Consider the following 24,935-nt stretch of genomic DNA (forward strand, 5'->3'; position numbering starts at 1 on the left):
ATGCAACAAAGTACGTCTAAGGTCCGGTAACTTTGTTACAAACAAGTCCCCACTTCTCAAAGTTTGACAGTCCACGTCCCGGTGTCTTGTTTGGGCAGCCCGACCCCGGGGGATTTGGCAATGGAAGGTCTTAATTTTCCATTAATTTTCCAGCAGGTTAACAACGTTCCAATCCCTTCCCCCCTTCTCCTGCCAATCTGGGGGGAGGTTTTAAGTCCGATGTCAGTTTGACAGCTTAAAAAAATTAGAAAGATTCCCTTTAAGTGCAGCTTGATTTTCGTTGCTTTATCTCTTCTGCAGTTCCGGGGAGGCAGACTTCCTTAATTTTTGCCTTTCCCGTTTTCAGCCAAATTTTTTTTTTAATGTCCCGTTACTTTTTCAATCTTACTCACGGGTGTTGTAGTCAAATTCCAATTGCAGGAAGGAATCGGCGCTCTCCGCTCATGGCGACGCGGCTTCACTCCGCTAGCTGGGTGACGACTCTCAGCACCGCGCTTACCCCGATGCCGCTCAGAAGCCTTTAAAAAGGCTCCCTCACAGTACCGGGGGGCGCAAAGGGTGCCCACCGAATCTTTTGTTCACAGGCTCCGCGCCTGTGATTTTAGGGGTCCCCCGCTTGCCGTAGCGGGTGAGACCCGAACTAACGGAGCAGTCCTGCCTCGGAGCTCGAGGCTCGGACCGCCATTAAGCGCTGGCGCCGACCGGAAGTCGGCATTTGCAGCATCTTGAGACATGTCCTAAATGGGGAGGTGACAACCTGATGACTTTGGGTCCTTTTGGAAGGAAGGGCGGGATCACTGAGCTCCATGAGATTGCAGTAAACCTAGTAATGCTCTCCCTGAAACAGGGAGTGCAAGTATTATTAAAACAATTGTTGTCCATCCAGGCCAGCTATGTGTTGGAAAGCATAAAGGTAAAGGTACCCCTGCCCGTACGGGCCAGTCTTGACAGACTCTGGGGTTGTGCGCCCATCTCACTTAAGAGGCCAGGGGCCAGCACTGTCCGGAGACACTTCCGGGTCACGTGGCCAGCGTGACATCGCTGCTCTGGCGAGCCAGAGCCGCACACGGAAACGCCGTTTACCTTCCCGCTGGTAAGCGGTCCCTATTTATCTACTTGCACCCGGAGGTGCTTTCGAACTGCTAGGTTGGCAGGCGCTGGGACCGAGCAGCGGGAGCGCACCCCGCCGCAGGGATTCGAACCGCCGACCTTTCGATCGGCAAGTCCTAGGCGCTGAGGCTTTAACCCACAGCGCCACCTGCGTCCCTGTTGGAAAGCATAGGATCAGATTATTATTTATTTCATAGAATTGCAGAATTGAAAGTGATCCTAAGGGTTATCTAGTCGAATCCCCTCCAATGCAGAATCATTCCTGACAAATGGCCACTCAACATCTGCTTAAAAACCTCGAAGGAAGGAGAGTTTTCCCTTGAGTACTAGAGACTAAGAGTGTCTTTGTAACAGCTATATTTAACAATAGGGACTGGGCCATGGTGGTGCTGTGGTCTAAACCAGTGGTTCTGAATTAGCTAATTACTGATGACCCCTTATCTTTCAAAAGCCAAGTTATGGACCTCCTACTTTTGAAAAATTTGATAACTATGGTAGTTACCTGTGGAAAGCAATTTTTTGAAGAAAATGTGGGGCAGCCCCTAATAAGCAAATAATTTTAGGTATACTAAAAAAACAACACAAGACCATGAAATTTGTGATCTTACTACAAATTGCCTATCCCCAGACAGTGGGTAAAACTTGTCTTTATTGCTCCACTACAACTGAATAATGGAATTGTGTCCCTAACTTGCTCGATGACTCACAGTGCTCAAACCAGCCAGCTGGGGGTTCCCAAGTCCTCACTGGGCTCTTACCTTCACATAGCTGTCAACGTTTCCCTTTTTCAAAGGGAAATTCCCTTATTCCGAATAGGATTCCTCGCAAGAAAAGGGGAAAGTTGACAGCTATGTATCTTCAGCGTTAGCAATTGCTGCTACACTACAATGTTACCCAGCCCGCCCTCGAGCTCTCCTTTACTCTCTTTCTCTTCTGCGCTGTATGCTAGTCTTGCTTTGTGACCCTGACGAGCCCGCCCTCGGCACGGAAGCCTGAAAGGCTGCTTCTGCCTGGACCATCCCGGCTCCACTTTGCAGAGGACCCGCAGCCCGCCTGAGCAAGCGCCACGCTTAGCGCGTGCCCTCCGAGTGACGCTCTAAGCACCCAACGCCCGCCCTGCGCGAGGCTCCTCCTCCTTTACGTCGGAATCTTCTGCGCACGCGCAGCGCCTTTCCCACGCCCCTCCGCGCTCGCAGTGCGCACGCGTGGCCTCGCCGGGCTCTCCTACTGTAGTTTTGCGCCGGGCGGGCTGTCGAGCGTCTTCCTCTGTCCTGAGCCGGCGCCGCTCCCTCGCCCCTCGGCTTCCAGTCGCTGCCCTCCGGCGCCATGGTGCTCGATCTGGACCTCTTCCGCGCCGACAAAGGCGGAGACCCTGAGCTTGTGCGGGAGACGCAGCGGAAGCGCTTCAAGGACCCGGCGCTGGTGGACGCGCTGGTGGCCGCCGACGGGGCCTGGCGGAGATGTACGTGGGGCGAAGGGTGTGGGGGGGGGGTGTCAGCGGGTGAGGTGTCGGATAAGGCTGTAGCGGTGTCGTTAGGAAAGGGGCAGAAGAGAAAGAGCGACGCCCCAGCAGGCAGCCTGAGGGGGGCCTTTGCGACCCCGACACGTGTCTCCCCATCCTCACGTTCCTTCCTTGAACCTCTTTCACGCTGCCTCTGTGAGGAGCCGCGTTTGAACCCCTCGCCTCGGTGGCGTCCGGCGTGGGATGAGGGGTGAGGCCCGTGAGAAGAAAGGGGCTCCTCACGGCCGTCTCTTCCCTCCACGCCGCCGTGTGAATGGGCGCACAGACCTCTCTTTCTCTCTCACTCCCCCCCCCCAGCCATAAGGTCCAACGGGGAAAGATGACCCTGCGGCCAACTTGGGGGGGGGGCGTCTTTGCTGTTGCTGCTGCTGCTGCTGCATTATTTCTAGGCCCCGGTCGAAGGGCAGGTTTGGAGTGGCTCTTTTGAGCCATCGGGGGAAGTCATCCCTTCATAGGGCTACAGGGCGCTCCCATCTGTCTTCTGGACAACCCCCCCCCCCCCCAAAAAAAAGTGTAGGGTGTTGTTGTTTTAATTGTATTTCCCAATTAGGGTTTTCCTCTTCTCTTCGCCGTCCTCTCTGGTGTTTCACAGCTGCATTGCCCTTTAAATGGAGGGGCTTGCGATTTGGCAGGATGCTGTTCAGGCATTGGTGCTGCCTAGTCTGATGCAATCCTGCTGTAACCAGCATCATAGAAAGTGACTCTGGCACGCTAGAGCTCATATCAGCCGCAGCACTGCTTCATTTTCTGTGTGCATGTTTCCTTGCCAGCGATTTTGATAACTTGTGTTAAATGCTTTTTACATTGTGCTTTACATTGTGACAAAGCATTGGTAATATTGCCTGCGGTGAAAGATGTGTTTTATTACCTCTAACCAGAAAATGAGGGGGGAAATGGAATGGGCCTGTCACGTCAGGTGCCTGAGACCACTGCTACTCATTTAGAGTCAGATGGAGGTTCACTATATGATCCTATGCCCCAAATCATCTCTCCTAGACTTCATTTTCTTCATATCTCCAGTATGCGGGTGGTGAAGAGTCTATGAAATGATATAGAATTCAAATTGTAATGCAATAAAATACAAGATATAATAAGTAAAAGAAGCCATCAAAATAGAATTAAAAGTTATACAGCATCTAGCAGAGTGTGTTTTAGTTGCTGTAATGAGCAGAAAAATCATTAAGTGATTTGCTAAGACCTTTAGCAGTTTTCAAGTAAAGCATTGCCATTAAGTACAGCATTGCCTGCTGTCTGTATATGGAAATTCTGGAAGTAGGATGAGTAATACATTGAAATATATATATCCAGCAACAATAACAACTAAAATAAAAATGAGATATTCAGTTTAAGCTAATCTTCATTTTACTGTACCGTGCAAAAATCATAATGAGTGTTCAGAATCAGAAGCTGCTTCCTTTGGTAGTGGGAGTGTTCTGTATTTGCAGGCCTCTGAATTGCATCTTGCTGAGATTAAATGAGAAAAAGTATATGCCATCACTTTCCATAATACTTTACAAACTACTATCCTTTCTCAGAGGTTGCCTGGGTATTGTAACTTTTGCACAGTATCATGCATAATAGAAGATAAAATCTTCAGTTTAACAGAATGAACCTATTTCAATCTGTGCTACACCCATAGTAGCAGCAGCAGCAGCCAGATAGTTCAATAGACTTATGATTTTGTGTAGAAACTTATCCTTTAAATGTAGACGCCTCTTAGCATTTTTTCAAATGTTTTCCTTCCAGGCAGATTCCGTGCAGACAATCTGAACAAACTGAAGAACCTCTGCAGCAAAACTATAGGCGAGAAAATGAAGGTGCGATTTATTGAAATCACAGCTTCTGATTGGTTACCAAAACCACTATGATGTATGCCATTTTGTTTTGTGATTAACTGTGCTAGAAAACATGTAGAGTTCAATCAGTGGCATGAAAAACGCCATTAGGGAAATAAAAGGATTGACAGATTGGGAGCTGTCCAGAAGAAAAGTGATATGTCTGAGAGGATGATGATGAGGCAGCATGCTCAACTATACTGTTAATTTTAATATTAAAGGTAAAGGGACCCCTGATCATTAGGTCCAGTCATGACTGACTCTGGGGTTGCGGCGCTCATCTCGCTTTATCGGCCAAGGGAGCCAGCGTACAGCTTCCGGGTCATGTGGCCAGCATGACTTAAGCCGCTTCTGGCGAACCAGAGCAGCGCACAGAAACGCCGTTTACCTTCCTGCCGGAGCGGTACCTATTTATCTACTTGCACTTTGATGTGCTTTCGAACTGCTAGGTTGGCAGGAGCAGGGACCAAGCAAAGGGAGCTCACCCCGTCGCGGGGATTCGAACCACTGACCTTCTGATCAGCAAGTCCTAGGCTCTGTGGTTTAACCCATAGTGCCACCCACGTCCCATTTTAATATTACGGAACACTAAAGCACAAAGAAGTTGTCAAGCTGAATTGAGCCCACTATCATCTTAGGATCACAGTCTGATTCCCTCCCACCAAGCAATGAGATAGAATCGCTTAGAACTGGGTGAGGGGAAAGCGAGTTTTATTTATTGGCTGGCCTTTCAAACTGCCTTTCATATACAGAATCTGAGGGGAGTGTGCAAAATATATAAAAATACAATAAAATGACTAACCTATGGGCCCTCAGTAGCAGTTGTAAAATACAGATACTAAGACTTTAATCCTTGCAGCTAAATCCCTGAGAAGAGAATTGCATTTTAAGTAAAGAGTGGGATAACATTGCCTCTAATGAGAGGGAGTTCCACAAATGGGCATGTAATGATAGTGAGGGCCCACACGTGTTGGCAGGATCAGGAGACAGGCCTTCTTTTACTTATGAAGTGGATTTAGTATCTCCAAATTATTAATTTAACACTTCTGAAAGAGTGCTTTTCCAGTTTTATTTCCAATTGATACTGTGTTGAAAAAATAAAGGGTGATACCAGATTTGTTTGTTTACTGCAGCTCTTCTGCCCAAAGGCTGCATTACCTTTTGACCATGCCTGCAAGGTCAGCATGGCCAAAGTAAAAGTGGGTGTGGCTAAAATGGACATGTACACCACCATCCTTGCACAGGCATGCAGGACACACATAGGCCACACACAGAGACCAATAACATCCATTGGAACTCTATTTCCTCCCCCACCCCCATCCTTTCTCCAGTTTTACTCAAGCTTTCAGGGCTTTAGAATGAAAATGATGGCATCAGAGGCTGCCTCTACACAAAGTTCTTTGCACTGCCATGAAGAGCAGATTGTAATATTCCACCTGTTTCAGAGCACTCTGATGGTGACAAAAATGGAATTGTGTATATGAAGGAGGGCTTCCTTGCACAGCACCCTTAGTTTAGTCATGACCAAGTGGAACTTTGAAGGGGTCATTCTCTTCTCCTCACCCACATTAGAGCACTCCAAGAATTGCTGAGAGAGAACATGGCAATGATATGTATGATGGATATTTAATAATCTTTACGAGGAAATGGAAACCAGTGATCTAGGCAGGTTGTCCTTCAAGCTGCATTTGTAGGATATTTTTGTTCTATTGCTTTTTATTTGCCGATTGATTGCTTTTTTTGTTTTTGTATTTTTACATATATAGAAAAAAGAGCCAGTAGGAAATGATGACCACATACCAGAAAATGCACAAAATCTCGATGAACTTACAGCAGACATCTTAGCAGTAAGTTATTTTCAACTAGTTTCTTACTTGACCATTCACTGGTTTACAGTGTATTGTATTTGTGAAATATACTCTGGTGTTTGCTTTTCCCCTCACACATTTCACTTGTGCAGCTTCAGATTGGGTGAGGAGCGTGTGTGAACGAGAAAACATGTTAATTGCATTCTGGTCTCTAATGTTGGAGCTGTGGTAATTCTCTCCCTATGCAGGCTAGCTAGTGGTTTTTAAATTGTGTTTTTTCACCTCTCTTATACCCTGAGCTGAAATACAATTTTGTGAGGAGGGGTGGATCTGTAATTTGCCCCTCACTCTGCTAGTTCATCCTTTTCTCATGGGCAAGAGAACTGTGAGGCTTGCCTGTTGTCCACTGCTCAGTCAAGAGGCTATGGTTGTTGAGGTTTAGGAAGCTCCTCATCTCCCCTTCCTGCTGTAGAACAGAGGGGAGTGGCATGGCTGGTTCAGCTCTGTGTGGACCATTTGGCTTGGCAGCATTGGAGCCAAACTATTCCCAGCATTCCTCCAAGTCTTGGAGCTAAGGAAGGGGTGGATTTGCTGCATAACTGCTGGGATGTCCCCTACATGTCAACCTGCTAATAAAACTTGGGTCACTATACTTGCCAACAGTGACGGCTAATTTACCCTAGCATAGTGAGTGAAAATGTAGGAGCCTATGTTAGAGTAAGGACCAAACTAGATAAGATGTCAGGAGATCTGCAGTCGGGTCTCCTGATGCATTTTTTTGATCAAAGGAGTCTGTGGAAGGACTTTGATTGTGGAAACAATGCTAAAGGAAATTGTTTAACCATTTCCCTCTGCACCATTTCCTAACTAAATTCTTGCTCTCCTCCCCAAAGCTCCTGTTTGCCCCAGGATGGAAAGTATATAGGTTCCCTGTATGAGTGTATGCACATACACCAGGAGCTTTGAATCTGTAGGGAAAAAAGATTTTGGTTTTATTAATTGGCCTAGAAAAGTTTGTATTAATAGCTATATTGATGAATAACAAATTGTTTATTCAGGGCAGTTGTAGTTTAAAGAGAAGTATTGTATCTTCCTTATGTTGTTTAGGATTTGGCCCATTAAGGTTTTATTATGTATCAGAATGTTTGTATAGAAGATAATTATGTTGTAATAAATAAGTTTATAGTAAAAAAATTGAGGATTTTTGGAACATATTTATTCCTTAACTTTGTTTCTGACTGATTGAGGACTGAATCCGTTGTGTATACTATACTTCTGCTTCCATATATAGCCAGGCACATTTTGTTGAACTGTTAACCTGTATTCAGTACAGTGGTGGTCCACTGGTGGTCCAGAGAAACTGAAAAATGTTTTTTTGGGTGCCTCAAATTAATTCTAAAATTACATTGGGATGATTTTGGATTATATTCGACTGTCATGTGAAAAGCGCTTAAAGTGTGAGCACTGAGCTAAAAACAATAAGTCCTCTTATGCTACTGAAACAAATTATAGTGGGGTGATTTGGGGCCACCACTATCTCACAGTATAACAACAGGGTTGTTTTGAATATAAAATGGTGAAGGAGAAACATGTACACCACCTGGAGGTCCTCAGAGAAAAGCTAGATATAAGTGTAACAATTTTTTTTTAAACGGGTGTGTGTTTACTATCAAGCAGTAGATTATCACAAAGATTTCATACTTGCTATTGTCCCAGCAGCAGCTGCTTCTCTGGGTGTAGAATAAGCCAATGCAGAGATTCAGTAGGAAGCACAGCTTGTACTGTCTGTGCAGCTGTAGTAAAAAAAGAATAAGAAGCTAAGCCTCCTGCCTTGCACAATCATTTGTCCAGGCACCAGCTGCTGGGCATACATCTTCTGCCATTTCGATAACTCCACAAGTCACAGAATTTCTCCCTCACACTGCAGCCTTGCAGCTGCTACTACAGATACTATAAAATCTGTATATCCGAGAGCAGTTAATTTACCATCTATTGTATGTTCAGCTCTACTATACTGTGATAGCAGACCTCTGCCCTAGAACTTGCTTCCTCATTTTATTCCTTTCAGCGACAAGCCAAAGTATTTTATACCTCTGGTTTTTTTTATAGGGTCGTTGTTTTGGATTGTTGTTTTTCTGCTGATATTTGTTGGTTATGTTATTTTAATTATTGCTTTATTTTGCGTTTCACTAGTAAGCCACCCTGACAATAGGAATAAAATGTGTTGGTAGAGGATTTTAATAAGTAAACTATTTGCCATGCTTCTTGTTGCATTACTCATTTTGCCATAAAAGCAGAAAAATGGTGAAGAAGATAGGTAGAGGGCTTCGTATGCCAATTGGCACCTTTTCTTAGCAAGCACACTCTGAAGTGAGAAAGATGCTATATATACTAATAGCAAACATGCTTTCTGAGTGTAGGTACTTATACAGCCAAAACAGCATTGTCTATGCACAAGAAAGAAGCATCAGCAGGCTTTGGAAAACACCAAGGTTTCCAGGTGTCTCAAAAAGTGAGGGCAGGGCAGGACGGGATGTATGGGAAGGAACCCCAGAGCATCCCAGTGAGGACCAAGCTTGTTCAGTGGGCACAAAATGCTGACAGTTAGCAGGGCGATGGTGGAATGGAGTATCTTGGAAAAAGACATGGCTGGCTTGCTGTGGTCCTGAACAGAAGCCCTCCACCATATGGTATTTTATTGCAGATCCCAATCTTCTGTTATGATAATAAAAACTGAGCAGTAGCACAAAGCATTCTTGCATGGGATACTGTGCTGACATGAGTTTTGGATCAGAAACTTCATCAACCAACCATTGTCTTGTCCTTTGGCCCCCAATTTGTGCCACTCTAAGACTTATATGTCTGTAATGCATAATGCAAAGCTAGTCCTTAATGAGGCTTTCCATGTGTGAGCCAAAGATCTTATCTGAGCTTCTGCTGGTAGTAAACCAGGTATTGCCTTTTACCCTGAGTTCGATAGAACCAACATTGGTTCTTGGTGATGCTAGACCACCGGCTGAAATGTGAAACTGAAGTTGATAGAATTGTGGTTTCCAAAAAATGGATGTGTCTATTTTCACAAGATATTATTCTTTTCTTATATTTCTTATATTAGGCCCACTTTTGTGTTTCAGGGTCTTCAAGTAAGCCAAATAAAGAAAGTTCGTCTTCTAATTGATGAAGCAATACTCAACTGTGATGAAGAGCGCTTGAAGCTGGAGGCAGAGCGGTTTGAAAACCTCAGAGAAATTGGAAATCTCCTTCATCCCTCTGTGCCAATCAGTAATGATGAGGTAGAAGCAAATTCCACACTTTTATATAAATGTGCATGAAAGACAGTGTGTGGTTTGGTGGTTACAGCCTTGTGCATCACTATTAAACTGTCCTGCTGGTAGGGTGGGGAGATGGCAAGCTGAAGGTATAAAGTCCTGAGGGTGTGAGACAGTACATCCTAGGTGAGGAGGTTGAGAAGTTTATGCAATTTGTATTCTAAAACAGTGTTCCTCATAGAAAAGAAAGTCACAAATGGAAAAAAAAAATCCCAAATAAGCACAAAACCCTGATCTTGTTTAGGAAATGTATGGGAAACAGACTTAGGCTGGAATTCAACATCATGGTATTACAAATGTCGCATCTGTGCAAGCATATCAACCTGCCAGGTGGAACAGTTCCCCCTCCCCTGTGTGCTATTCTGGTGGTTCTCCTGACACCCATCCACCCCCAGAGACAATTTTTGGGGGGTGCAGGTCTCATGCAACAGGAAGGCCCGTTGTGCAAGTGAAAGTCCCTGCATTGGGCTTCCACTGACAGGGCCCCTTAGGTGAATCCTACCCATGATGTGTGGCTTGGAACCAACCATTTGTCCAACAAGACAATTTTTTGTTTAATAATACTATTAAGTGAGTCTAATACAATACTGGGCTGGTTGGATTTTGCATTAGAATAATTGCCTAAGAGTGTTGCTATGGAGACGTCATACTCATTCCAGTTGTTGGCAAGTAGTAATTTTGAAAGCACTTAAGAGAGTTGCTGGGTGCTTCTGTGACAGCCCTGCAGGAGACTAAAAGACCATCAGATCTATTCCTTGCTTCCTCTGCATCTCAGCCCCTTCTCCAGGGCAGAGCAAACCCACACACCACCTTCTCTTCAATCAGCCTATAGGATGCAGATGGCAGCATGTCACAAGTAGACAGCAAATGCAGTGCAGGAAGCTTCTGGCAATTGTAAGTGCTACTGTGCAAGCAAATACCAGCCGGGATTGTGCATGTGAAAACATACAATTAAATCATGGATGAGATAATTGGCTTGGATTGATATTGTTTCTATTGGGATGTTCAAAGGCCTAGAACAAAACTTTCTCCCTTTTTATCACATGGGTAGGATGCAGATAACAAAGTGGAGAGGCTATGGGGAGACTGTACAGTGAGAAAGAAGTATTCTCATGTGGACTTGGTTGTCATGGTGGATGGCTATGAGGGAGAAAAGGGAGCCATTGTTGCTGGAAGCAGAGGATACTTTCTAAAGGTGAGAACTTAACTTCTTAATCATTGCTATTTATAGGACTGGGAGAATTGGGATCCCAGAAGAAAACTTATTTATTTTGAAAATTGTACCTTGCTTTTCAAAGCCAAAACACCACCTTCACAAAGTGGTTTGTTTAATATCTAAGCTGTTGAAGGCTGTCAGAATACAACGTTCCTGCCAGTGCCATTTCAAAATGTGGGTTCTCGGGAGCAGAATATTCACTTACCTACTTTCTTCTTTGTTGTTCTATAGGGTGCCCTGGTTTTTCTAGAGCAAGCTCTCATCCAGTATGCCCTGCAGACGCTGCTTAGCAAAGGTTACACCCCTGTTTATACCCCTTTCTTCATGAGAAAAGAGGTGATGCAGGAAGTGGCCCAGCTAAGCCAGTTTGATGAAGAGCTCTACAAGGTAAGGTGGGAAGGGTAAAATTACTGTTTTAGTAGCAAACTATAGAGGCTTCTAGAAAAGTTTTGTGTTGCTTCCCTTAATGTGTAATCACATTGTCCCTGGAGCCATGTGGAATTTTTCAAATACTGCTGGTAAACTTTCAGTCAGATAATTGACTGTATTTCACTATTTGTACTTCATTTCAAATTGCTGCACACTTCTTTAGGAAGCATTTCTACCATCAGCCACAGTCAGTGCTAATAATTTATGATAATAAAAAGGAATGTTGGGTTGATAGGTTAAAGGTTTTGTTAACATTGTTTCTAATCATCACAGGCATTGTGCCATGTCTTCCCCATTTTCTGATCCACAAGTACTTAACTGTTTGTCATTGGGGGTAAGAATGGTTAGTGATGTTTTCATATGAAAGGTAATTAATGTAGCTAAGTTGTAGCTAAGCAACAACTTAAAAAATCAATCATAGAAGAAATTATATGATTCAGTAAACCAGTAATTTAGCTCACAAGGGTTTTCATTGGAATGGTCCACTGAAGCTTTGTCTATGTACATGACATCTTGCTGCACTGGTCTAATGGACTAACTTTTTCTACTTCTCAGGTACTTGGCAAAGGCAGTGAGAAGAGCGATGATAACACTATTGATGAGAAATACCTGATTGCTACATCTGAACAGCCAATTGCAGCATTGCACAGGGATGAATGGCTGAAGCCAGAGGACCTGCCCATCAAATACGCTGGGCTGTCTACCTGCTTCCGCCAGGAAGTTGGTTCACATGGCCGTGATACCAGAGGCATTTTCCGTGTGCACCAATTTGAAAAGGTATTGCAGTTGCAAAAGTTATTAATCCAGGGTTGTATTACTCATTTCACAAACGAGACAATTTCTGTTCACACAACAGAGCTTCCCCTTCTTCTCTTCCTCCCCCAACCACCTCTCCCCTCCAGATCAGATTTGAGGGTGGGGAAGGAGAAGGAGGGAAAGTTAAGTTGCCTGAACAGAAGTTGTTCCACTCACACAATGACTTCGCTTGAGTCAATCCCCAGATAGTGTGTGTTTTTCAGCGATGTGCTGTTGAAGAAGTTTGCATTGTTGAAATGTATTGGGCAATTGAAATGAAATTGGTGTTCCTCTGTAACAGTTTATGGTAACTGAAAGTGTTGTTTATATTCAGTAGGAGGCCGATAGCTATTTTTCTCTGTCTCAGTAGTACTTAGAAGCTGGTCTATGTTTGGTAACTGAAAGTTGTGTTTGGTTGCATTAGGCTGTTGAGTTACATTCACCTCCATTTTATGATTGTGTTCAGTTTTATTTCATTGTTTTTTTCTTGGTAAGGATATCTTTGGTAAAATTTGCAGGGTTTCCCTCCCCCCGACTTTTCATGTTGTCAAAAGCTTGGGAATCCAGCATTGTTCCCAGAGGAACTGATTTTAGGGGTTGATGTTAAGTCACAGAAGACACAGAACAGTAAAATTATTATATTCTGGAATTTAAATTCCTCTTTGTGTCTATGAAGGATTGCTACTTTCTTTTGTTTTTTGTTTCCTGCTCTAAAGTTTCTGCTTTTGACCCTTTCCAGATTGAGCAATTTGTCTACGCATCACCTCATGATAACAAGTCATGGGAGGTGTTTGATGAGATGATTGCAACTGCTGAAGAGTTCTATCAATCTCTGGGCATCCCTTACCATATTGTGAATATTGTCTCAGGTATGTATATACCCCCCAAATAATTTGCAGCCTAATCTATGTTTGGTTTCTCAAAGTTAAATCTTTCAGTGTTCAGTGTGGCCTACACCCTAGAAAGTGTGCACACAATTGCACTTGACAGCCAGTAATCTCTGGTCGTTTGTATCAGGATTTATTTGCTCTAACTGTAAGACCTGTAGTATCTTAGCATGCAGCCATGCACTCGTGTTTATTGTCCAGACTAACACACATTCTAATTGAGGAAAATGACCATAGATCTCCTTGTTACTCTTGGTTTCATTCTGTATCTCCAAAACTATGAGAGGGGTGAGAAAGGCACATCTTTCTGTTCCCATTATTAGAACACTGAATCAGTACCTAAATGCCATCTCACGTTGTTACAGGTTCCTTGAATCATGCTGCCAGTAAGAAGTTGGACTTGGAGGCATGGTTCCCAGGTTCAGGAGCTTTCCGTGAACTTGTTTCTTGCTCAAACTGCACTGACTACCAGGCACGTCGGCTGCGGATCCGTTATGGACAAACCAAGAAGATGATGGACAAAGTAGGCTGTTTTGTATATTTTACATATACAATTCTCCCAGTGCATCATTTACAATATACTGCTGTTCTAGTTAAATAATTATTTGGGTTATTAAGAAGGTGCTGCTATTTACCCACTGTAGCCTTCAGGAAAGCATCTGCCTTTTTGCTTTAGTCTGATATGTTTTTTTCTATTCGCCATCTGAGTTGGTTGTCCCAATAGGTTGCAACTTTGAGTCCTTGCTAGGGAAACAAGTTGGCAGTAATGTTGATTCCGGAGATCTAGCAAAAATTGGAAAGGCCCTGTTAATTTCCATAATTTCCCATAAAGATCCAGGTTTTCTGCCTGTCATTTTGTCTCACTCCTTCTTCCGTGATGCTGCCATGGAAGTGGCCAGTTTGAGAATGATCCACTTGCCAGTTGAGAATTACTGACTGCTACCAAGGAGCCCTAGGATTGCTTTCTTTAAAAAAAGTAAAAAATGTAATCCCTTAAAATTACGAAGAGTGTAGAAATGGAGACCTGAAGAATGACTAACCATTGGGCTTTCCTTTTCTTTTTTAGATTTTTTTTTAAATTTGAAGGACAGAGGTTGTATCCAGTGAAGTCAAACAACCCCTAATAGTTACTTGGTGTTCAAATATTGGACATTAGTAAACAAACCAACATTCGTACAAACGCATTTAAAGGCAAAGCTCGGTTATTTTCATTCTCACAATTATCACAGAAAAGGAGGATGTTATCTAGTTCAGCTAACAGTGCAATCTACCTTGCTGCTTCTAAAATGTTTAGATAAGGAAGTCTGTTGCAGAGTGATTGGTTAAGCTAGAAAATGTTAGTCGTAGTGTTCCTAAAACTGGAAAACTCTTTATTAGACTGAAGGCTCTGCCTTTTCAGATGACTGGGTAACAGAATGACAAATTAGGTTTATTGGAATGGTTATTTTGGAGATGGTATTTATCCTCTTCAAAAATGTGTTTTCTTGCTGCTGCTTTTACTTGCTGGAGAATACTAAGAACATGAAATGTTCTGCCCTCATAGGTGGAGTTTGTGCATATGCTCAATGCCACGATGTGTGCTACAACACGTGCTATATGTGCCATCCTTGAGAATTACCAGACAGAGGAAGGAATCATTGTACCAGAGAAATTAAGGGACTTCATGCCACCAGGTAATAAAAGGAAAATGCTTGTTGCCCTCCCCCTCCCCATAGCCATCTATAATTGTGTATTTTATACCATCTAATCGTCCTTGTTATCTGAGCCTAACAACTCTTCTCAACTCATAAAAAAATTGTGACAATTTCCTCCTGTCTAGATTAAAGGGTTATATTATATATCTTCTCTTGACACTAAACAAAGAGAATTCATTACAGTTGCTATTTTTACTGACCCATAACATTTCAAAAGGAGCAATATGTAAGAGGATGCAGGTGGGTCTCTCTGGTCCTTGGCTGGAAAAGGGTGGGTAAGCTCAGATGTGCTGTCCCTAACACTGTCTACTTTACTTTGTTCAAGGACATGTAGTAAATTAATCAAGGTGACTTAGTGTGTAAGATTGGTGTGATGTGTGAGAACAGAAGGAGGATTCTTGTTGATACTTCCTTTGTAGAAGTTTGGCCCTGGTGTGTTCACTCTGTTATCTTGCTCTGCCTTCTTCCTCCTTTTAGGCCTGAAAGAAATGATAAAATTTGTAAAACCTGCTCCTATTGATCAGGAACTTTCCAAGAAGCAGAAGAAACAGCATGAGGGAAGCAAAAAGAAATCGGCTGGTGGGGACTGTGCACTGGAAGGAAAGATGCAGAACATGGATGTGAACAGTCCCTAAAAGGGATCTATGTGTTACTTTTTCTGAAATTGCACAGTTTAGTGCATAAAGCTGCAGGGGGTCCTGGATATGAATTCCTGCTTTGTCTCATCCCTCCTGTCACCATGGGCAAGTTACTTTTTTCCATCTCGGCTTCCACCCTCTGTAGCCTGGGAAGATGCTCCTTCCCATGCTGGCTCTGAGGATCCACTGGTGTTTGTTTTCACATTGAATGTGGAAAGCACTAGAGGTGCTGACCAGTTCCCCAGAAGTCTGTATGTCTTACATTATGTTAATTATCCACGGAAACAGTTTCTATTCAAACCCCTAGTTGCAAATCCAAGCAGAGGGAACAAACTTCTATATCATGTTTATTTGCTGAAAATCTCTGCTGAGCAGAAGCAACACTGGGATAAAGCAAAGATCAAAAGGGAAAATAAGTATAGGCATGTGGCGTTTTACTGTAAAGACAGTCTTTGCTTAGTCATAGGATTTTACCTGATATGGTGGCACTCAGTGAATAAAGCAAGCATTGAAAATATGATGCTTTTCTCAGTTGTATTTTATGACTTCTGTATTTCTTGGATTCCTTTAACAACATTGATTGTATCTGCTCACATATGAAGCAGACTGTTTTACACAGATGTGTAAGTGGCCATAGTTTGCAGATATTAAATGCAAGTTAATAGAACCCAACTTTTTGTTTTGTGTAAGTACTGGCCTATTAGCCGTATGCCTTCAAATACATTTATGCAGTACTTCCATGTCAGCATAATAACTTGACCAGTATCTTCCATGTACCTCAGTCATCTGTAATTTTCTGGATATTTAATTCGTTCAAATTGTAATATTTAATAATATCTGTGTAATTTGCATAGCAAAAAGGAGTCCCATATCAGATGAAAGATAGAAATTGAGAGTGCATGCCACCAAGCTTTTAACACCCTAGGATGCAATTAATCTGGTCCTAAAGACTTGAACTCATCTAACATAGATGAGTATTTCCTAACCAGCTCCTTATCAATCTGGAATTTCAATCCTACCCTCTTAACTGTTCAGGTTGCCTATATGAGATTGCACAGGGTTCCTCTTTGGAGAGAAGACACAAAGGTAAATAGGAGCTGAGCAATTAGCTGACCAAACACTAAACAGTTATCTGGAGAAGGTGGAATGTCCAGGCATTTTCCATTCATATCAGAGGTGAAGAAACAGCATTTTACAAGCTTCAAACAGCAATTTCCTTGCTGGGAAAATTTCCTACCATCTCCAAACTTCCATTCCTTTTTTATGTATCTTTGGGTTGTGTTGACCTATCCATATCTTACATCACCAACAAAACACTCCTTCCACTCCAGTGCACTTAAAAAAAATCATCAAGGATTTTCTTTCCTTTAATGTAACCTTTTCAATAATCTGAAAGAAATTATCAGATCAACAGTAGGAGGGACCTTTTTGAGCTACCCAGGGGAAATTTGGTCCGTTAATCCAATTACATCTACTCTTGAGTATCTGAAGAAGTGTGCATGTACACAAAAGCTTATACCCAGAACAAACTTAGTTGATCTCGTAAGGTGCTACCGGACAATTTTTTTCGACTGCGTCAGACCAACACGGCTACCTACCTGAGCAGAACATCGTTGGAGACAACCCATGTCTTTTTAGGCAAGAGGCTGCAAAAGGGCCAGAATTTTCCCCTAGAAGTAAGTTTGAGAGGCATGCTTTCGTCTTACCAGCTGGTGGCGGTAGAGACACCATTTCTCCATCATTGGTGCTTTCCCTTTCATACAAAAGGCAAAGAAATCCCTGTTGGTTGATAAGGAGGGGAAACCTAGAGTCAGACAATTATGTTTATCAGGACCAACCAGTATGTCACAATATAGCTAGCTCTCCAATAACTCTCTATTAGACAAGCTGTTAAACTCGTGCAGTGAGAGGGGAAAGGGTACCCCTGATTGATGTTGTGCCCACAAAGTCTGCATTTAGTCATGGTCTTAAGATTAAAGTAAGAGGAAATACCAAAGTTGCAGTTTACTTGCTAAGTCCAACTTAATTCAGTAGGATTTCCTCCCAGGTAAATCAGTGTAGGATGCAGCCTGTTTGTGCCTAATCGTGCTGCTGATGAGCAGAAAAAATACAGTTTCTTAAATAGTTTCCTAGATTGAAAAAACAGAACAGAAATAGTGGAATCATAGAATTTTAGAGTTGGAAGGTGTCCCAAGAATCATCTAGTCCAACTCCCTGCTATGCAGGAACCTCAACTAAAGCATCCATGACAAATGGCCATCCAGCCTTTGCTTCAAAACCTCCAGGGAAGGAGAGTCCACCACCTCTTGGGGGAGACTGTTCCACTGTCAAACAGCTCTTAACTGGCAGAAAGTTTTTCCTGATGTTTAGTTGGAATCTCCTCTCTTGTAACTTGAATCCATTGGTTTGAGTCCTGTCCTCCAAAGCAGGAGAAAACAAACTTGTTCCCTTTTCCATATGACAGCCCTCAAGATATTTGAAGATGGCTATAGTTGTTGGGAAAGATGGAGGGCACAAGGAGAAGGGGACGACAGAGGACGAGATGTTTGGACAGCATTCTCGAAGCTACAAACATGAGTTTGATGAAACTGCGGGAGGCAGTGGAGGACAGGAGTGCCTGGTGTGCTCTGGTCCATGGGGTCACAAAGAGTCGGACACGACTGAACGACTAAACAACAACAACAATAGCGAAAGGTCCCATTTCAGCAAAGAAATTTAGCTGGAGAAGTGCAGCAGTTTTCCAGGCACAGTAGCATGCCAGGTATATATGTTTATAATAACATCTCTAAGGTAAGTGAGAGGTAGAGTGGAGCCTCTCTTGCGTGGGTTTATATGAAAGAATGGATAGTATATTTGACTGCAGTTAGTGAATGGAGTGCTGGAGTGTTGCTTAACAGCAATATGAAATAGTTTGTGAATTTGCAAAGAGCTCTATAGCAGAGATTGTTATTCGCATATATGAGAGCGATTATAGTGCCTCATTGTGCCTATATTTAAACCCAGTCTTTCTGGTTTTTCACCCTGGCTTATTATGATGTTTTATGGCGTTTCTTACTGCAGTTGCTTCATACTGTTTTATTGTTGGCTTTTATTTTTTTATATATTGCTGTTTTTATTGTGTTTCACTACATGCATAAGCTGTCATGAACTATATAAGGAAAGGTGGGGGGTGAATATTTTGAATAGTGTCAGGGAACTGCCATCGGAAGAACAGGTGGTGGAAAGGCTCCAGGAGAATAGCAGAGACACTACAGCAGAGGGAACCAGTAGGGGGGGAGCAGGAGCTCCAAGGGAAAGGGAGTCGGAGGGGAGGCTCTGGGATACTTCCAGTGAGAACAGTGAGGAGGTATCAAGACCCCCTTTAGGGACCCCCATCCCTCGCCGGAAACTGTCACGCAGAGAATCCAGGAGACGCGTTTCCGTTAAACAGCTTTTATGTTGGAAACGTTTCCGCAGACGCCCACTGTCAGATTCTACCAGCGACTGACGGAGCCATGCCAAAGGGCTCCGCTCAAGGCAGAGCTTTACTACACTGAGTAATCTCTGAGGGATCAAGCTTTTACGCACAAGCAGCTCATTATCCCATCACAAATAGCATTCACTATTTCTACTTTCTGGAAACCAAAGACGTTTTTGTTTTGAGAAGCCTTTTCAGCTGAATGAATTTTCTTTTTCTTTTTTTAAAAGATACCTGTTAGAGCATTACTCTAAAACTGAATGTCCCTTTCTGCCATAGCTCCTACCCTCTGGTTACTTATAACTCTGCATTTGTTGCCTTACACCACAAGCAAGAAAGCTGAAGTGAATTTGGATTACGGGTTACAATGGTGTGTCATTTTCTCATTATGTAAATATTTCTGGCTCCTCTACCTGGTTAGTATTTACCTGGGAAAGCCTCCTAAACAAATCTGCAAAGTATTACATTTAATTAAAAGAAAGATTCAGCCTGGCCTACAAGAAGGAGAAGCCCTTAGAGGATTTCTTACAAAGTTTCTTAAATGCTCATGTTCCTCAAAGTATTGATCTTATTAAATCTATAGCTGGTTTTGAACCCCGCCCCCATGGACTTTTTTTTGCACATGAAAGAGCAGCTGGTACCCAGAGAGGCAGGAGCAGTCTTTCAATGGCCATGGGCCTTCCATCCATCTGACTGGGAGCACTTGCTCCCTGGCTTCCTTTGATCAGCCACACTGGAGAATAATACTAAATAGAAAGAGGAACAAAAGGAGCAGCTTGGAGAGGCTCCAATTTGTAATTCAAAAAAGGGGGTTGGAAATTCACATTCCTGCTTGCTGCAGCCTTGAGGGGGGGAGGGGAGGGTAGGAGGGGTGGGGGACGTGATTTCATCACCCCTGATGATTGCCTGTTGTTTTCTGGCTGCTGCCACAGTCCTAGTGCAATAAGATGGGGGTTTGAGGGAGAGATACTCAGACAAAATCTACCCAATCATGGTAGACAAATTCCTTCTGTTTAATTCTGGAAGGTGGGTGGTGAACCTTTAAACTGGCCCAGCCCAGCACAACCAAGAATGAAAATCAGATGGCTTAGGTGGGTTAATCCAACACACTCTGCAGTGGGGTCCCAGTTCACCCAAACTTGGTAAATGTACCAGAGTTAACAGCAGTTTGCAAACAACATACCTCCCGAAAGGAGTGAGAAAAAAATAGAGCTGAGTGTGCTAAGCTAACCAAGCATGTGTTTCTTGCATAGTGTTTGTTCAGTGCTGGGTGAGTTGCAAGGCACAGAGGCAGGTAGCCCAGAAGTTCCTTTTCTCCTGCTATGAAAAGAGCAACCCTGCCGACAGCTTCAGAGTTCACATACAAATGACATGAAGATGCATGTAAAGCAGGAGCCTAAGGTTGGACTGAGAAAGGAGAAGGAACAGAACCATGGTTTCAATCTGTTGCTCTCACCGCCTGGTCATTGTATACCCATCAGATCTTGGCTTGCCTTTTGTCAGTTCTGTGACTTGCGGCCCTATCAATGGCAGCAAACCCCGTGATCAAAAGTGTTGTGTTTGAAGGATTGATGCAACAAGTCATAATTTTGATCTGACTTGTGAGATTACTCCCAATGGCTGTGCTAAAGGTGGACTTGCCCCCATTTGGGGTGTGCAGTTGGTCCACAGTGGGAGAAATTTGTGAAAATTTTGCTTGTATCAGCATACAGTTGGGGTGATTCTGAGCCAATTAACTGATGGGTTTTGAAATAAAAGCAGCTGCAGTTCACTATTCCACCCCCATTCTTCTCTAAACATGACAGCACTTGTATAGTTCTGCCTTCCCAGGTGTATGCATGCACCTATCTTCAGATACTTGGATTGACTTCTGGCACATAACCTTCCCCCCTCCCAGAACAGATCAAGGAATGTATCACTACCGCATGCATTTGATAAGTTGGGAAAAGGAACTACAGAGGCTGTCTTGATTGCATCAAGAAGACAGGTGTGATGCAGTGAATGCAGTGTGGGCATTCACTATGTGAGACTGAAATCCCTACCGAAACAATAAGTAATTTGGACAAGTTGCTTTGGACAAACCTGAACTATCTCAGAGTCCTGGTTTAAGGATAAGCAAGATAAAAAAAAATGTGAGTGGTCTCTTGGAATATGCTTTCTAGACCAGAATGCCAACAGGAGTAGAATCCAGAGGTCAATTAAAGATGTCTGCTTTAGACATGAGACTGCTATACTGTACAGCGGGTGGTGAGAAATACTGTATTTTTCCATCTATAAGGCGCCCCCATGTATAAGACACTCCCTATTTTGGGGGACTCAGATTTAAGAAAATGGGGGGAGATGTATCTGTGTATAAGATGGCCCCTATTTTTTGACATTATTTATTAGGAAAAAAACCTAGTCTTATAGATGGAAAAATACAGTATATGGTGGTTGTTTTTTTGTAGTGAAACTTGGTAGAGTGATGATCTGACAGGCTCAACCATGCAATCCGCCCCCACCACTTTAAATCGGAAGCTCCTCCTCTCCTGTACCTTTTAATGCTCTGGATGCACAGCACCAGCTCAGCTTCCCTTTAAAAGTCACCAGTAAAATGAAGCTACTCATTAAGTTCAAAGGATGAAGCAAGCACAGGGCAGATGTTTCTTTTGGCCCCTGGCTGGGGAGGCAGCCACCTAAACCCTCCAGGTGCCAAGGGTCGATTCATGTAATGCCGTCTCTGCCCACGCAACCATCCCCAGGCGGGTACAATGAGAGATACACAAAGGTGGTGACTTCCCAGCTGCAACAATTACAGGAGCGGTTGCTGGCTCGGTCTGTAATTACTCTGTGCATGCATTGCATTTGTCCGCATGAGCTGTGTGAGTAGAAACCATACAGTGAACCAGCCACAACCCTCTGGGGCCTCTTGCTATATGAAGGCCAGTCACCCCCTGGAGCCTGGAGTGTTGCCCACCAGCTCCATGCCTCCAGTTCAGTGGTGGTTGCTGCCCATTGGGGCAGGTAGGGTCCAACAGTCAGTGACACCACAGAGAATGCCAGGCAGAGCCAACTACTTCTAATGTTGCCCCCATCCTCCTCCCTGCTGACTTGTGCAATGGCAGCGCTGAGACTAAGGAGGAGGAAGCTGATGGTAAGGCCCACCTCCTGGACTGGTTGTAAATGAAGAAGGCAGGCAGGTGGGGGCAGGATGAGGCTGGTGGGACAGCAAAGGAACATGCCAGCAGGCCACAGGGAAGGAAGGGTGCTTGAGAGTCTGCCTAGCACCCCACACTCCTGTCTAGGAGGAGGCCAGCTAGTAGCTGGCCAGGGTGCTACCACCATTTCCTTCCTGAAGTTCTCAGCCGATCACATCCCCCTTCCTCCCACTAGGCGGTGCCATTTTCCCTTCTTTGTCCTCCCTCCAGAACAGAGTCCACAATACAGAAGGGTTCCCTTTATTGTCAATGTGATGATTTAGCAGTTCCCTGGGGGCCACACCCGGCCACTCTTGACATTGCCTCTTTTCCAATACTTGTTTGACTTGTTCTCGATCTGTGTGCTTCACTTGCCGCCTTAGGGCTATGCTCTGTTCGTTTGTACAAAGGGGGGGGGGGGAGAGGAATCCAGGTCTTTCCCCAAGAAGTTGGAGCTGCTGCTGAGATGTCTTCACTTCAACAGTAAAAAATATATGAAGAGGCAGGACTGCAAGCTTGGCCTGTGAGCAGCACCAGATTCCTCAGCTGTGCAGCAGCCGATTTGACTCCCCCATTAAATCCTGGTCAATATCTTCCTGCCCTGGTGCCTCTGAACCCGTTTCTCAGATTAGTGGCTCAGGCAACAAGCCCAGATGCATGCAGCCGTCTCTTGCATCACCCTCCATAACCAATCAATTGGCAATGCGGAGCTGCTGAATTAACAGTTCCTCATCTCCTCCAGGACTAGCATTCACAGGGCCCCAAATTCCCCATTAAATGTGTGTTCTCCTTACTTCATCTGGATGGCCTGAGCCAGGTGGACCAAGCACAGAGCGATCATTTCCATTATCATCACTCTCCAGAGCAGTTTAATTCATGCTGCTCTTTGTGGCTGCAACTGCCAGTTCTTCCAAGTGCTCGAATGCTAAATAATAGACTTCTCAGGAAGATAATAAGCCCTGATTTACAGATCTTCTGAAATTAATCACTTAGCTAGCAGAACCCACACAACTCTTTGGGGTCCTTGCAGCAAGGGTCTTTTGTTCCATGCTTAAAGCATCTTGGCAGCATTTGTATGTCACACAGTAAAGCCTAGCTAATGGTTTGCCATGACTGTACAGATGGTTCCCACACAGCTCCTCTCCTCGCATGTGGGAGCAACAACCCACATTCCCCATCTTAGTGTTACATCCAAACCAGCAATCCCTAATAATTGGTTAGGCAATATTTTCTTAAGTGAAGTGAAGCCTGATCCTTGGGTCAGGAAGAATTCTAAGCCAAGAATTATGGTTTGCTGCTCCTGTTCACCAAAATGGGAGCCATCTTTGTGTTCACAGGAAGCCATTAACAATGGTGTGCTGTAATGTACGAACTGGGCCAATTATTTTGTGATTTCAGCCACATTACCATAATGGTGGTGTTGCCATGAGGATACCTGAGTCTGCAAGGAGGAGATTCCCACCTAGAACAATCTGAAGTGGTTCCATTGCTCACTGAATGTACAGTTTTTTCCCAATTGATACCATTCTATTGTACAGGTTCATACAATCTGTAGCTAAAAGCCATTACACAACCTTGAGCATCTTTGATAACAGCCATAAAATCCTGTATTCTGCTTTTGCTTTGCAAAAGGCTTTCCCTCAAATCCTGAATGAAAAGTGGTTGAATAAAATATTCCCTAAACCTTTTAGACTGAGGTTATCATAATAGATCTAGTTGTTGCACACAATTGAGAGAATAGGGTATTCTCAACTTGGATTCAAATTGATTTAAAAAGTCATTAAAATGATGTAAGCCTTTAATTCCTTGCTGCTATTTTTTAAAGATATATAGCCAGTTTCCACTTCCTAGTAATTTTATTTTTACTGTTTCCATGGCAAAGACCCATCCAAATAGCATGGAGAAATCAGCCCTCTGGGGATCCAGCTCATTGCAGAAGCCTTCTTGAGTATTCATGAAATAATGAATGAACAATTACAAATAAGTACAGCTCACCCATCTACTCCCGGTGCCATCCTAGACAGAGTGCTGGAAAATAGCCTCTCCTCACAACTCTTTCTCTACTTCTGAATTCATAGCAGAAACAGCTGAAGTCTAGCAAGCCTGAGTTTTCCTTATGGGCAGAACCTCAGATCTGCCACCAAATCAAGCTGAATGTGCCATACATCCTGCGGACACCATGTGTGTGTTCAAAAGAGAAAATAAGCCGTGTGTGATGGTTGCATGTTACAGTGCGCTTGCTTGTTTCCTATTCCTTCCCACACAGACGTGCCCTTGCGCATGTCTTTTGTAACTTTCAGTGCAGTCCTCCCTCACACAGTGGCCGTCAGCCAGCACCACACCTCCCTCCCTGCCCCATTTTTCTGCATTCCTTTCTTATCAGAGTGCATGCATCAATAACGCTCATATCCCAAGGTGCTTTTGGAGACTTCACAATGGGTATCTGAGTTCGATTCCAACCTTATTCGGCTCTTGTCCTGGATGGTGTTGGGCTCCTTCGCATGCCTCGCAGGATGGGTCCTAAATCCAGGGTGTAATTAATTGATGGCCATTCTCCTCCTGAATGGCACTGTCTAACTTGTTTGTTTTCACTCAGTAGGCTAGGAGGAGAGGCAACATTCCTCCCTGTATCCTTGGGAGCCTTTGGTTGCTCCAGCCTGTCTGCCTGCCTGATTGGCTTGCAGCTAGAGAACTGCTTGGCCCTTAGCAGCAGAGACAGGAGTTTAAGAGAAACTTGGCCTAATTTGCCTCTAGTTATGCCATGTCAATGTACAGGGAGCTGTGTGTTCCAGTTTAGCATCTTTGATGCTGGGTTTTCTGCACCTGCTTTGTTCTAGGCTGGTTGGTTGTCTACATCCAGTTCAAAACAAGTTATCTATTGCGAAGGAGTTTGTCTTGGCAGGGCAGAGAGGTTTTGTTTTGTTATTATAAGTCAAGATGCAGATAGTCACCCAAAGGATGATGGGTGCTGTTGAATAGACTTGGGCTGCAGTCCTGTACTGATTAATCTGGAAGTAAGCCCCATTGAACTCTGCAAGC

General features: G+C 43.8%; 1 protein-coding gene and 1 long non-coding RNA gene across 2 annotated transcripts; one reads left to right on the top strand and one right to left on the bottom strand.

Annotated features, from left to right (window-relative positions):
* Positions 1-2,308: 2,308 nt before the first annotated feature.
* SARS1 (seryl-tRNA synthetase 1) lies at positions 2,309-15,778 on the top strand. The gene is made up of 11 exons (XM_079980393.1): positions 2,309-2,572; positions 4,379-4,449; positions 6,234-6,314; positions 9,410-9,568; positions 10,656-10,799; positions 11,052-11,207; positions 11,805-12,026; positions 12,784-12,913; positions 13,297-13,454; positions 14,475-14,604; positions 15,103-15,778. Exons 1-11 carry the CDS (start codon positions 2,437-2,439, stop codon positions 15,258-15,260), a joined length of 1,545 nt encoding a protein of 514 aa, XP_079836519.1. The 5' UTR covers positions 2,309-2,436; the 3' UTR covers positions 15,261-15,778.
* Positions 15,456-24,228, bottom strand: LOC307218354. The gene is made up of 2 exons (XR_013839939.1): positions 23,892-24,228; positions 15,456-17,042 (listed from the first exon to the last, which is right to left on the bottom strand). It is a non-coding gene; the product is annotated as an uncharacterized lncRNA (long non-coding RNA).
* Positions 24,229-24,935: the final 707 nt, after the last annotated feature.

This window comes from Podarcis cretensis (genome assembly GCF_951804945.1).
Source record: "Podarcis cretensis genome assembly, chromosome: 6".
In the NCBI taxonomy this organism is placed as follows: domain Eukaryota; kingdom Metazoa; phylum Chordata; class Lepidosauria; order Squamata; family Lacertidae; genus Podarcis; species Podarcis cretensis.

Excerpts from the sequence above, each read along its gene's own strand:
- SARS1 (XM_079980393.1), top strand. The coding sequence starts at position 2,437 with ATGGTGCTCGATCTGGACCTCTTCCGCGCCGACAAAGGCGGAGACCCT. Across the intron at positions 2,573-4,378 it reads CGACGGGGCCTGGCGGAGAT|GCAGATTCCGTGCAGACAAT; the intron begins GTACGTGGGGCG and ends TTTTCCTTCCAG. Across the intron at positions 12,027-12,783 it reads GTGTGCACCAATTTGAAAAG|ATTGAGCAATTTGTCTACGC; the intron begins GTATTGCAGTTG and ends GACCCTTTCCAG.